This window comes from Balaenoptera ricei, chromosome 12 (assembly GCF_028023285.1).
Source record: "Balaenoptera ricei isolate mBalRic1 chromosome 12, mBalRic1.hap2, whole genome shotgun sequence".
NCBI lineage: Eukaryota > Metazoa > Chordata > Mammalia > Artiodactyla > Balaenopteridae > Balaenoptera > Balaenoptera ricei.
Genome location: NC_082650.1, coordinates 50,869,325 through 50,881,930, shown reverse-complemented (window position 1 = coordinate 50,881,930; position 12,606 = coordinate 50,869,325). Strand labels below are relative to the sequence as shown.

Below are 12,606 nucleotides of genomic sequence, written 5' to 3'. Positions count from 1 at the left end.
AAAAAGAGCTAAATCATTCATTTTAGAGTTTAAGAAACAAAGGCTCATCGAAACTGAGATTTACCCAAGGTTAAATAATGGTTGTACTTTTCATTTTTTTAAAGAGACAATCTTGCTATTTCACGTGCTAGATTTCTTATACTCCTGCTGAAAAACTGATAATCTTATTTTTAAAATCTCATTCAAATTCAATTTAGTAATTTTCCTCTAGCATATACTTCTTGATAATGTCATATAAAAAGACTCTAGATTTCATCTCTCTCAAATATCCAGGCGATTTCTAACTACAGAATAATGTATAAAGCATGTTTCCTTGGATACTTGAGAAAAAGAAAAGCAGCAGCCATTTAGTTACCTCAAAATCCATTTATTTTGTTGGGAAAATGATAAAGTATCTTTAGGTTCATGAAGTTTACCAACAACTCCCTATGTTAAAAGTGTAACCAATATTTCTATTTTATTTATATACATGTTAATTTTGTTTCTTGAAGCTTTCTAACATTTACTGCATAAATGACTTTACATTTAACAGAGACTGACCTTTCTGCTGAAAATATTAAAAAGGAAAATGAACAATAGATTCATTAAGTAAAATAAGTTACCTAAATATTCTAAATGGAATAACTTTCGTTAAAACCTCAAAGTTCAGGCAAAGAGCAATAAACTTTACAATTATATGAGAACTTAGGCTTACAGAAGAGCACTCCTTCCTGGCTGGCAGAGCTCTGAATTCATTTGAAGTCTGGCAGCCGTGGTGTATCACTCAGGAGGGAAAAGTACATCAGGGAGGGCCAGATTTTCAATCTATTTGCTTTTTATCCCTTTCAGGTAACTCTTAAGATTCCGGGTGCAGTTACCCAAGCATTCTATCCATTGACTGGGTCTATATTTTTAAGAGAGAGAAAGGTCTGTAATTTATGATCGAAGTCAATGGCTCTAAACTGAGGTTCCTTGTATTTTCTGGTCATCTTGGCACCCAGGTATGTAATGAGTTCACATCTCTCCATAAACTGCTCCATCTTCTTCTTATATTTTTTTCTTGTGTACTCAGAACCTTTGGGATTAAAGGCTGTAGAAAATTTCATAGGACTGTGAATGTTTTCTGTTAGGTTAGTGAATCACTATATTAAAGAGAAGGAGAACTTTGTGTGTGATTGAGTTGCACAGCTACGGCCAGGAAGATATCCAAATCCCAAATAAGATGTGGGGATTATTCTATTTTAGATCATAATTGTCTCTATTCACCTTCCTATATGGAATGGATTATTGAGTGCTGATTAGGTTACTCGTAGCCCCTGCTTTAAAAACTAGAAACTCAGTTTTGATATTTTTGCTAAAATATTTGCTACCAACACCACACACACCCCATGCAAGTGACCAACCCAACTCAACAATCCTATTTATCACATTATACTACAATTAATATTAAACTAGTTCTGAGTAGCATATCATTTCTAGCAAAAAAAAAAAAAAAAAGACATACCTTTTAGATGAAATGCTATATAGAGTAGTGCAGATCTCTGTACACTTAAGAAGGGGAATTTGGGCTTTAAGCATCCTGCTGCATTCATGGCTTTAATTAGAGCAGTTGCAATACCCTGCAGGTAGGGAACAGATTATGTGTATATTTGAGTTTGTTTTATTTTCTTGTGGCAAATAGATAAAGAGGTTATTCTTTGCCTCAAATAGCCTCCTGGGGTTGAGGATGGAGCTTACAAAGATAGTTAAATGGGCTCTTAGCCAGCAGGACAGAAACACAAAATACATTTGATTAGGAAAAATAAAAACTACAAATTGGCTTAGCGCCAGCTAGGTAATGGATACGTGGGTTTCATTACACAGTTCTATTTTTATATGTTTGGCATTTCCATAACAAAAAGTTAAAAAAGAAAGGAGGGGACCCTCGGCTTTGAGTTGTCTTAGCCCATCTCTGCTTCCATGGCTCAGAACTGGCCAGCTTGCCTCCCACTCTCAGGACCCTGGGCCACCTGACCAGGAATTCCAGAGACCACAGTTATCACTGCAGTCCAGATTCTGGAGCCCCAAGCAGGAAAAGAAGAGAATACCCTTTTCTGGGTGAGTGTCATCTTGCCTTTTGAAATTAAACTAGATTGAAGGCTAACCATCTAGGGGAGCTGAGAAAAAGCAAAGTGATTAGGAATTTGTAAGAAAGGTATGAAATTGTGCCCTAGGCAACTGTTTTATAGAATTTTTTTTTTAAAAGCCTTTAAAATAGTGGTTGGCTACTGATAAATTTGACTATATTCAGAAAGAGGTATATTTAGAGAAATAAGATGTGATTGAGTAGATAGCTTCATCCAGATTTTGAGCAAAATATGTGTTTGGTGGTTCAGTTGTGGTGACACCTCAACTCAACTCTTTTGAGCAGGGGAAAAAAACCTCTTAGAGACTGAATTTACACATTTCAAATTAAGAAAAAGTTTTACAGACACTGAAATTCAAAATAAACAAACTACAAGTCAGATGTAAATAATTTTCTTACATCTTACTCTTTTTTCACTGTAGTGCAGGTATTTGGGAATTAGCTATGGAAACGGGGGCTTTTCCCACATTTTATTTTCATAACCACTCAAAACCAAAATAGGTTAAAAGTGGATTTGCAGCTTAAAATCAGGAAACTCTGCCTTGAATTTCACTGTTACCAAAACAAAAATTATTGTTAAAGAAGAGATTGCTGTAGTCTTCTAATATCTATGCATAGAAACTCATGTAAGTGAACCTGTTCCAGATATCCAGGCAAAGGCAGACTAGTGAGATACATCGGTTCCTTTAACGGGGGAAGTTTGTAAGGAAGCTTCTGATCCCAGTATTTCAGTGGCGACCTAAGAACACAAAATCCATTAGACGGATGCTCACAAATGTGCTCACTGTGTGTACACAGGAAGGTGGACACACAAGAGACAGCTGAAAGATAACGTTCACTGCCTGTTTTTCTCCCGTGGTGAAAATGATACAAGTGGGAAGACTGGGGCTCCTAGAAATTCATGACGGCCAGCTTTGCCTGGGTCCCTAGCCCTGCTCAGCTCTCCTCAGTGTTCTGATTTTTCACAGCAACTATATAAAGCTTCCTTTATTGCCCTCACACTTCTAACCCTCCCAGTAACCCCCACATGGGGGCCAGGCTATCCAAGGAGAAGCATCAGAACCAAACTTCCTCAACTGCTCACCACAAGTAGAGCCACACACAGGCTCCTTTCTCCACGCTGGAGCTTACCTCCCAGCTAAGGTCAGTCTCCACCCCTTCTTTGCATCCCTGTTTCACCCTCTCTCCAGAAATCTTAAATAGCAATTTCTCTCTCTCTCCCACCTTCGGCATTTCCTTCTTTATTGGATCCTTCCCAGGCACCTGCATTTTAACATGTTCGTACCTTTCCCATTGAAGAAAAAAGAAAATCCTTTTTTCACTCCTTCACTCCTTCAGTCCTATATCCCTTCCAGCAATTAATGTCTTTTCTCTTTTCACTGTTTAATTTCTTCAAACAGTGATCTTCACTAGAGGTCACAAACTACTGCACAAATTCTATCTGCAGATGTGATTTGATCCACATTGTGATTTTTAAAAAACGGAATCAGTCACAAAAGTTTAAAAATCAGATAAATGTAAGAAGAAATTTGGTTTCCAGCTTCTTGTGAAAAACAGAAATGTGTGGCAGTAGGTAAGTAACTGCTGCCCCTTCAGCTGTGTGTATGTATATATGCACATATGTGTGTGTGTGTGCACTCACATGTGTATCTATCCCAGCATGATGCAGTTAACACAGATATTCAGTAAAGGTTTGTGACTTAGTGAATGGTCTCACCTCAAAAATTTCTCAAGTTTTTCTCTACTCTCACAGGTATATATACGATCACGATATTCTAAAGCATAGTGAATGCTACCAGGTACTAGGGCTTCGTATCTGAAAGACAAAGGAACAAACAAAAACAACTATGTATTGTATAATTAATATGCAGTACTGTATAAATAAAGTGTCAAAATAGTTTATTTTTCTATCTTTGCCACTCAAGGAAGAAATAGAACATTTTCCCGTTAAGCAATAGTGACCTTTTGATCAAAATGTTAAGACTGTTAATATGGACCACTTATTCTGAGTAGAGCTGTCATCCTGTACTTGCACGAGGGCAAGGACTTGCCTTTGTTTGCCATCCTGATAGGTCACTGGACAGTAGCCCTGGAGCTCGGCACACTTAGGGAACCGGCTCTTCAGCTCCGACAGTGTCAGCCTTTTGGGCATCATGTCGGGAGATGGGAGAGGATGAGGTGCTAATGGAGGCACGTATAATTCGGGGTTCTCCAAAAATCTCTATAAGAAAAGATTACAGCAACGTGACCGCTTGAGACAGGAATACTATGCCAATGAGAATCCACTGAGGCTCTCTTGCTACTGTCCCCATTTTCAGTAGCAATGTTCGTCCTTCAAACCATCTGAGAGCTGCTTTCTGCACTACTATAGCTCCTTCCCTGACTGCAAGTGCCTTACAGTAATACTTGCAAGTGATTTCATCTAAGGTCTCTCCTACTTTCACTCACTCACTCACTCACTCATCTACTTATACAAAAAACATTTGTTGAGCTCTTACTATGTCCCAGGCACTGGCGTGCATAGTCTTCCTGTCCTACAGTATAACTAACTAGGTGGGTGCCCTTTGGCAGGTGAGTTAGCTTCTCCAGCTTCAGTTATCACTCTAAAATGAAGGGAGCAGACCAGGTACATGACCTCTAATGTCATTTCCAGTTTTAAAATTCTGTGATTATCATTTAAATAAGCAGGAAGAAATAAATGTCGTTTTCATAAAGTGATAAAAAAATTCAAATTCTTCAGAGGAAAATAAAATGTTCAGAGGCACCTGATTAGTTTTCAGCTACAACCTTTTTATATCACCAAATTATGGTCATTATAATATTAGAACAAGTCTGTATTCTGTTGCATTAAATAGCAATATATGGTACACAGGAAATTAAAGTGATAGAAAAAAGTTGAAAGCACAGGAGACAGACGTCGGTCTTGCTTCATTTCTACCGACTCTGACTTCCCTTCTGCACCCTTTGAACGGAATCCCCACCCAGATGTTCAGCATCCCCTTCGCGGGCGGGCTCACCCTTGGGGCTCCCTACCTGTTAAGCTGACCCAGGTGGAGGGTCCATCACTGACCCTGAACTTTTGCTTTGTGCCAAAATATGTCTTGGGATGCAGTCTTAGGACTGGACTCTGAGTTGCCTCGTTGAATCCAGGGTCACAGTTTCCAAAATTGGGGCTCCTGGTCCCCAATTCCTGGGTGTTCCCAGCTGTGCCCACCCCTTCCTGTTTGGTGAATTCTGAGACAGGTATTTTCTTTCCCTGGTAAATATTTGGAGTTAGGAACAAACTTACATTCAATTTCTCCTGAGAACTCATTTTATAATAGTGCCCTCTGAACTCTGCTGCAAATTCCAAGGAATCAGTTAAAGAGCAATCAACTAATTCATGTGATTCTGCCAGGCTGACAGGGCAGAACTGTCCAAATTCGCCCAGGCGAGAAATCAGTTCTTCAGGTGAGATACATAACTTGTCAATGCAGGCGGCTTTTCCTATTATTAACAGATTAACTATTATTATTTTTTTTTCAGAGAAAACACAATCGTTTTCAAAATGAAAATAATTTCAATTATGCTAGCACTATACAAATGAGTACACATTGTAAAATTCCACAGAGTAAAAAGTAAAAATTTCTCTTCACACCTCCATACTCTCAATCCAACATCCCTTCTGAGAGGTAATCACTGTTGAGTTTGTATCGTTTTCAGATTTTTTAATACATTTGCATATACACATGTATATATTTTTTGCATATAAGATGCTTGTGCCACTATACTGTAAACATTATTCTGCAACTTGCTTTTATCAGTTAGTATGGCCTTTGACACCTTTCCATATCAGTTTATATGATTTACCTAATTCCTTTTAATTTATGCACAGTTTTCCATTGTAAAAATGTACATTTAGTTTACTCAACCAATTATCTGTTGATAAATATTTTGGTTGTTTTTAATTCTTAGCTATTATAAACTATATATATGTTATAAACAATATATATGTATATACACACACACATATATATGTACATGTATATATACATAGCCACTTACACACATCAATTTGCTACATATTTAAATTTTTTCTATGGGATAGATTTCAGGAAGTGAAAATAGTTTGTTGACATGATGTTACTGACACAAACCTCTCCCTGTGCCCTGATGGCACCCAAGAGAGGGGAAGAAACATTTTCCCAAAAGTGACTAGGTTTACCCTAACAACTCTATTTTTAAAAAAAAAAGCCCAAGTTCATTCAATGGACAAGTTTAAGAGTTTTCTCCCTAGTATTCCACTAGAATAGGGACTCCAAAACAATATGAGATGTTACAGAAAATAAAATTACTTTTTTATACATCTTAATTATAATGAGTAAATTCTGATCCCAATATATTTTGTTAGTGGTCCTTTTCACAGTGAAAAGTTTCATTTTTTTTTTTTAATTATGCCAAGGAAGGTCTTACACTAATACTAAAATTATGAAGCATAAATCATGGATTAGTTTGTTATGTGACAGTGTAAACATAAAAGTAACCCTTAGGATTGGAGTGATGTGTCTATAAGCCAAAGAATGCAGAGGATCGCTGGCAACACTGCAAGCTAAGAGAAAGAAATGGAACAGATACTCCCCTTGAGCCTTCAGAGTGAGGACAGCCCTGCCAATGCCTTGATTTGGGGCCTCTGGCCTCCAGAACTGTGAGAGAATACATTTCTGTTGTTTAAGTCACCCAGTGTGCGGTAATTTGCTACAGAAGCCTTGGGAAACTAAAACAGGTACATGAGACTATGATTTCTGTCCTGTTGGCATTCTTTCTTGCCTTATCTTGTTCACTTGGTATAGCAAGCTGTCATGTTGGAAAGGTCCATATGGCAAGGAACTGAAGGTGGCCCCCAGCCAAACAGCTGGCAAGAAACTGAGGCCCTCAGTCCAACAACCTTCAAGGAACGAAATCTTGTCAACAATATATGAATGGGTATGATAGTGGATTCTTTCCCAGTAGGGCCTTCAGGTGAGATCTCAATCCTGGCCAACACCTTGACTGTAGCCTTGTGAGAGACCCTGAAGCAGAGGACCCAGTTAAGCTGTGCCTGGATTCCTGACCCACAGAAACTGTGAGTGACTGTGTGTGTGTTGTTTTAAGCTGCTAAGTTTCGGAATAATTTGTTATGAAGCAATAGACAAACTAATCCACTATTCCATCCATTGTTTATGATACAGATGAAAAGGCTAAGAAGCCCCATCCGTCCTTTCCTAAAAAGAATATTACACTACTATAATACTACATTGGTGTAATATTATTCTAAAGTATTATAACGCACAGTACTATGGTATAATAATAGTGTTGTTAAAGTATATAGTATTATATAGTGCTATAATATTATACCATATGGTACTATATAGTTTTACACTTGTATGTTGCTCTTTAGCTCAAATGTGCTGACCTCACCAATCCTGACAGGTTTAGTGACAGGGTAATTTAGACTCAAATCACTTTAAATCCTAAAAGACACTCAAGTATCTCTTTCTCTGATTCTTGGGATAGTCTTGATGACATCTGGCAATGTCTATATATCCTTTTCTGGAATGTGGCAGAATGAGGAGGAATCTCTTTAGTTTTCTAGCCCTGACCTTGCTCCATCTCATTAGTGAGAATGAACTGGCCCCCTGACGGTTATTTGAATAACATACAAAGCAAGTGGAGAATATATAAAAAAATCAAAACTAAATTCAAACAATCAGGTATAGATTATCAGGTAGATGCTGAAGCAGGAAAGCAAGAGGGCAGCTTCAATTAGATTAAACTATTCAAGGCAGAGGCAAGTATATCTGGAATAATGTAGTAGATACTGTGGTGCCCCATCCGGATCCCTCTCTTCAGGGCTGATGCACCCATCCCCCAGCTGCTGGAAATATCTGTGCTAATGGATCACAGCCGCACTGGGAATTGCCCCTCTGTTACAGGTTATACACCCTCCCGGAGTGACCTTTGGTCAATGACAAGCCAATGGGAGGATATAAAGCCTGGCCTCTCCCCTCAGTTTGGGAAATTTTGAAGGTCCATCGTAGCTCCAGTGCTTCCCTATAGCATCCAGGGAGGCTTCTGTTTCCACCATACTGCAGGTTAGTTTCTCCCTCTGCTCAGTTCTACTAGCCTAACTTCCCCACAGGTGTATCTCCTAATTAGAGTTGACATTAAAATACAGGATGCCCACTTAAGTTTGAATTTCAGATAAACAATGAAGAGTTTTTAGTATAAATATGTCCCATACAACATTTGGGAAATAATTAGACTAAAAAATTATTTGTCATTTATCTGAAATTTAAATTTAACTGGGCGTCCGGTAGTTTTATTGGCTTAATCTGGCAACTCGACTCCTGAGGGTACTTCCTGCACACAACCTTTCACCATGAGTCTGTTTTCAGGCAACCCAATCTGAGGCAGGAAAGGTGAAGTAGGGTAACAGAAAGATGAATGAGGCATAAGTTTTGCTTTCAAAGCCTGCTGTGGAATGTTTTACTAGTGTGATGCTATCCAAAACTTATTGGGAGTAGGTTTCTAAAACTCAATTCTCTCTTCCCTTGCACTCTTATCTTCATCCCTTGTAATCCTCGGGTGAAAACAAATTCCCAGTCTGCAGACAAACAGGAACCAGAGATGCTGGTGATGCCCAAATAATGAAGCAAATCAAGATTCAATGATGCCATCATTATCAGACTCCTCACTGCATTTTTCCTCGTACAAGATTCTCTGTGTCCCGTTGCTCCCTCACACCTCCTTATACCTTCTCCGTATTTGCCAAAGTTAAACAAAGTCATTAAACAGATGTCTGTGAAACCCCTCCAGACAAATTCTTTGGCATCATCACTCTTTTTAGAGATATGAGATATAGATAACTTTCCTTCTATTTTGTGTATTTTTGGAGAAAAATCAAGAAACTTCTAGGAATATATAATCAAACATTTTCTTTCATGCATTCCAAATACAGATTAAAAACATTCTATGTTAAAATTAATTTTTTAATAGAATCAACATTTAAATACTACTATAATTTCATAGTAAACAGTAAAAATAACTAATTCTAGATTCCTAAACAAAATTTTGCCAAGTGTCACTCCACAGACCCCTGCCCTCATATAACTACCATGCTTGAAACTAGCTTCTTACATGGCTTTCCAAACACCATAAACTCTTCTAGTGAGAGACCACGTATTTCTTTTAGGTGATAGGTTCACATGGACATTGAATAAATGATAGCTGCCCCATACATTCTCTAGTTGGCTTGCGAGCTATGTTAATTTATAATCCTCCCTGCCATTGAACTTAGAGCTAGTTAGTGCCTAGAGACTTAGCTGGAGAGCTAAGCTGATAGCTTGAGTAGAGGCAGTCATTTATTAGAACGAATATACATGCCCACATAATTGGAAAATACTATGTATTTAAAATACTGATTAAGGTCATGGGAACAAATGTTCAAATTGAATGAATTATGGTAACATGAGTTAGGCATGCATAGACTTCAAATTCACATCTTATTGTGTTTTCAGAGTTACACATTTTCTTACCTGCTTTTATTCTTCCCAGGTATATCTGCATGTGTTTATTCACCATTTTAACCTTCTTAATGACTTCATTCCATACCCACCATTTGCTGTGAAAGCCATCAATCACATACCAGTTCTGATGTTGTTGTTGATAATATTGCCTAATCTCATCAATATTTTTGCGGTACTTTGAGTTCTTGACAGCTATAATCTGTGAGCTGTTATGCAATGGATAAGGCAAACTAATAGAGAAACAGAAGGAATGGAAAAAGCTGTTAAAAACCTGCTCTTTCTGGTTGATTAAAGTTTATTCCTTTATCATTGTTTTCATCACACACATTACCTTGGTTCCTTTTCTTTTTCCAGGAGCAATCTTTTGAAAATCTCTTTGGAAGGCACATCCAACTCAAAGATGACCATGGGGATGACTGACCTAGCTTCCAAGAGACTCACTTGATATTTAGATACAGGGTATCCATCAATGACAACACTAATAAGGAGAAACATGAAAATAAAAATTCCAGATGTCTTTTCTCTCAGACCTTCCTTTCTGTCTTCCAGAAGCAGTCTATCTTTAGGATTAGCCCCGTACTGTTCCTATGTAACTTGATTTATCTTGTCACCTTGCCCTCTTTGTCTATTTTTTTTGGCTGCGTGGCTTGAGGGATCTCAGTTCCCCGACCGGGGATTGAACCCGGGCCCCAGCAGTGAAAGCCCGGAATCCTAACCACTAGGCCATCAGGGAACTCCCTTTATCTCTATATTTTTAACCTCAGTCAGCCCAAGAGCCAGAAGGAGGGCTGCAAACATACAGACACAGCTCTGATTCATACACTTAGCATCATAGAGCTAGGTTTTAGCGGACTTTGAGAGATAATACACATAATACCTTGAACATTGTATTACTTAATTGGTGCTACTATTCTAGCATGAAACAGTGGAAAGAGTATAGGCTTCAGAGGCACACAGACTTAGATTTGAAACCTGGTCTGACCTCTCTGAGCCTCAGTTTTCAGTAAACATAGTAAAATAATGATATTTAACCCTTAGAGTTATCTTAAAGATTATAGATCAAGTATGTAAAGCAATTAGTAGTAGACTAATGGACATTCCTTATAACAGAATGTCCAGCAAGAGAAGAATTACCCAACCCTGATCTTAATGTTGTAGTTTTATAGCAAACAGATAGTGTAAAGTTTTTGTACTGAAAGGTCAGTGGCAGTAAGACAAAGTGTCTTCTAAATCAAGTTTTTAAGAAGTACATTTAAATGTTTTAAAATTAAAAAAAAAAAAGGTCCTGGCACAGTTAATAGTATTTTAGTAAGAGATTAAGCAAATACAGAAAACACTGTGTTCTAAGCTTGCTTTTGTAGTAAAATTCTGTGCGGAGGTTGGATGTGGAAGGGAAGATGGGGAGTTGGTGAGAGAGCCCTATGGTATCTGGGAGAGAATCATTTCATCAGCACCCATCAGGCCTCTGAGCAGAAATGATGGAGAATTTGTTAGTCCAACCGTGTAAGGTAATGAGTGTCACTAGCAAACTGAGAAGAGGACTAAAGGCTGTCTACAAATTCCAAAGTCAGGAAACCGACTCTGAGGTGGCTGAGCTGGGCTTGCTGGCTGGCAGTCACCAGGAAGGGCTGGTTAGTCCTCCCTCAGTGCTCTCCAGCTAAGTCTCTAGGCACTAACTAGTTCTAAGTTCCATGGCAGAGAGGATTATAAATTAACATAGCCCGCAAGCCAACTAGAGAATGTATTGAGCTGCCATTGTTGGTTTTTTTTTTAAAATTTATTTATTTTTGGCTGCTTTGGGTCTTCGTTGCTGCGCGTGGGCTTTCTCTAGTTGTGGCGAGCGGGGGCTACTCTTCGTTGCGGTGCACGGGCTTCTCATTGTGGTGGCTTCTCTTGTTGTGGAGCACGGGCTCTAGGCGCGCGGGCTTCAGTAGTTGTGGCCCTCGGGCTCAGTAGTTGTGGCTCACGGGCTCTAGAGCACAGGCTCAGTAGTTGTGGCACACAGGCTTAGTTGCTGCGCGGCATGTGGGATCTTCCCGGACCAGGGCTTGAACCCGTGTCCCTTGCATTGGCAGGCGGATTCTTAACCACTGCGCCACCAGGGAAGCCCGCCATTGTTGGTTTTTAATGGAGAGTAGCTCAACTCCTTTGTCCTGTGAAGGATCACTTGAGAGGCCCTCAGGATCAGGGAAATTCAGGGTGACTGGGCAGTCACTGTCCTGGTATTAAGGTGAAATAAAACCTTTGTGACTTAACCGACGTTGCCCTCACTAAGATCCCTCCTATGCAAAGCTGAATGCCAGGAAGGAGGTAACACAATTTGCTTAAGTCCCAGGGCCTTCTCTGGGGAAAAAAACTTGACACTCCAGAATCTGCTCCCCGATAACTGAAATTAGAACTGTCAAGGACTTGATTAAGGACCATTGGTAGGGAAGGGCCAGGAGGCTCCTAATAGAAAACAGCCTTGAGTAAATCAGCAAGATTTTAAGTCAATGACCTGGGCTCAAGAGCAGGGCCTTAGGTTTTATCGGCTTTTACTACTGGCTGGGACCACTGGCTGTGCCAGGGAAGCCGTGGTGGAGCGGAGGAGTGTAAACTGAAGACCATTCAAGCACAGGGCTCTCCTGTCCAAGTGCAGCATCAAGGGAGGGGCACTGCTTCCTGTGCAGAGAGCTGGGCCAGGGAGAGACCATCTCCACGGGACCAGTACCACCTGGGGGGACAGGGGAGGGCCACGCCTCCATCACCCCATGGGGCAGTGAGGAGTTCTGCTGGGCTGTGGAAGTCGCACAGGCCTCCCTTATGGATTGGGTAAACCTGGAGACTCCTGGACAGCTCAGGGGCTGCTGCAGGGAGGGAAGTGGCCTGTTGGCTCTTCTGGCATGTTGAGTGTTCAAGCCGAGTTTTAGCTTGACAGAAAATTAAAACATGTAACCATATAGGTGCCCAGAGTTTGAA

At 39.7% G+C, this 12,606-nt stretch overlaps 1 protein-coding gene across 1 annotated transcript in view; it reads right to left on the bottom strand.

Moving 5' to 3' along the window:
* Nucleotides 1-624: 624 nt before the first annotated feature.
* AK9 (adenylate kinase 9) overlaps nt 625-12,606 on the bottom strand; it is a 119,211-nt gene continuing 107,229 nt past the window's right edge. Inside the window, exons 33-40 of the mRNA XM_059941422.1 lie at nt 9,980-10,126; nt 9,658-9,878; nt 5,394-5,590; nt 4,156-4,325; nt 3,822-3,920; nt 2,741-2,843; nt 1,484-1,598; nt 625-1,069 (exon numbers count right to left, since the gene is read on the bottom strand). Of these exons, the coding sequence (XP_059797405.1) occupies nt 867-1,069; nt 1,484-1,598; nt 2,741-2,843; nt 3,822-3,920; nt 4,156-4,325; nt 5,394-5,590; nt 9,658-9,878; nt 9,980-10,126 (1,255 nt within the window). The 3' untranslated portion in view covers nt 625-866. The remainder of the gene's footprint in view (nt 1,070-1,483; nt 1,599-2,740; nt 2,844-3,821; nt 3,921-4,155; nt 4,326-5,393; nt 5,591-9,657; nt 9,879-9,979; nt 10,127-12,606) is intronic.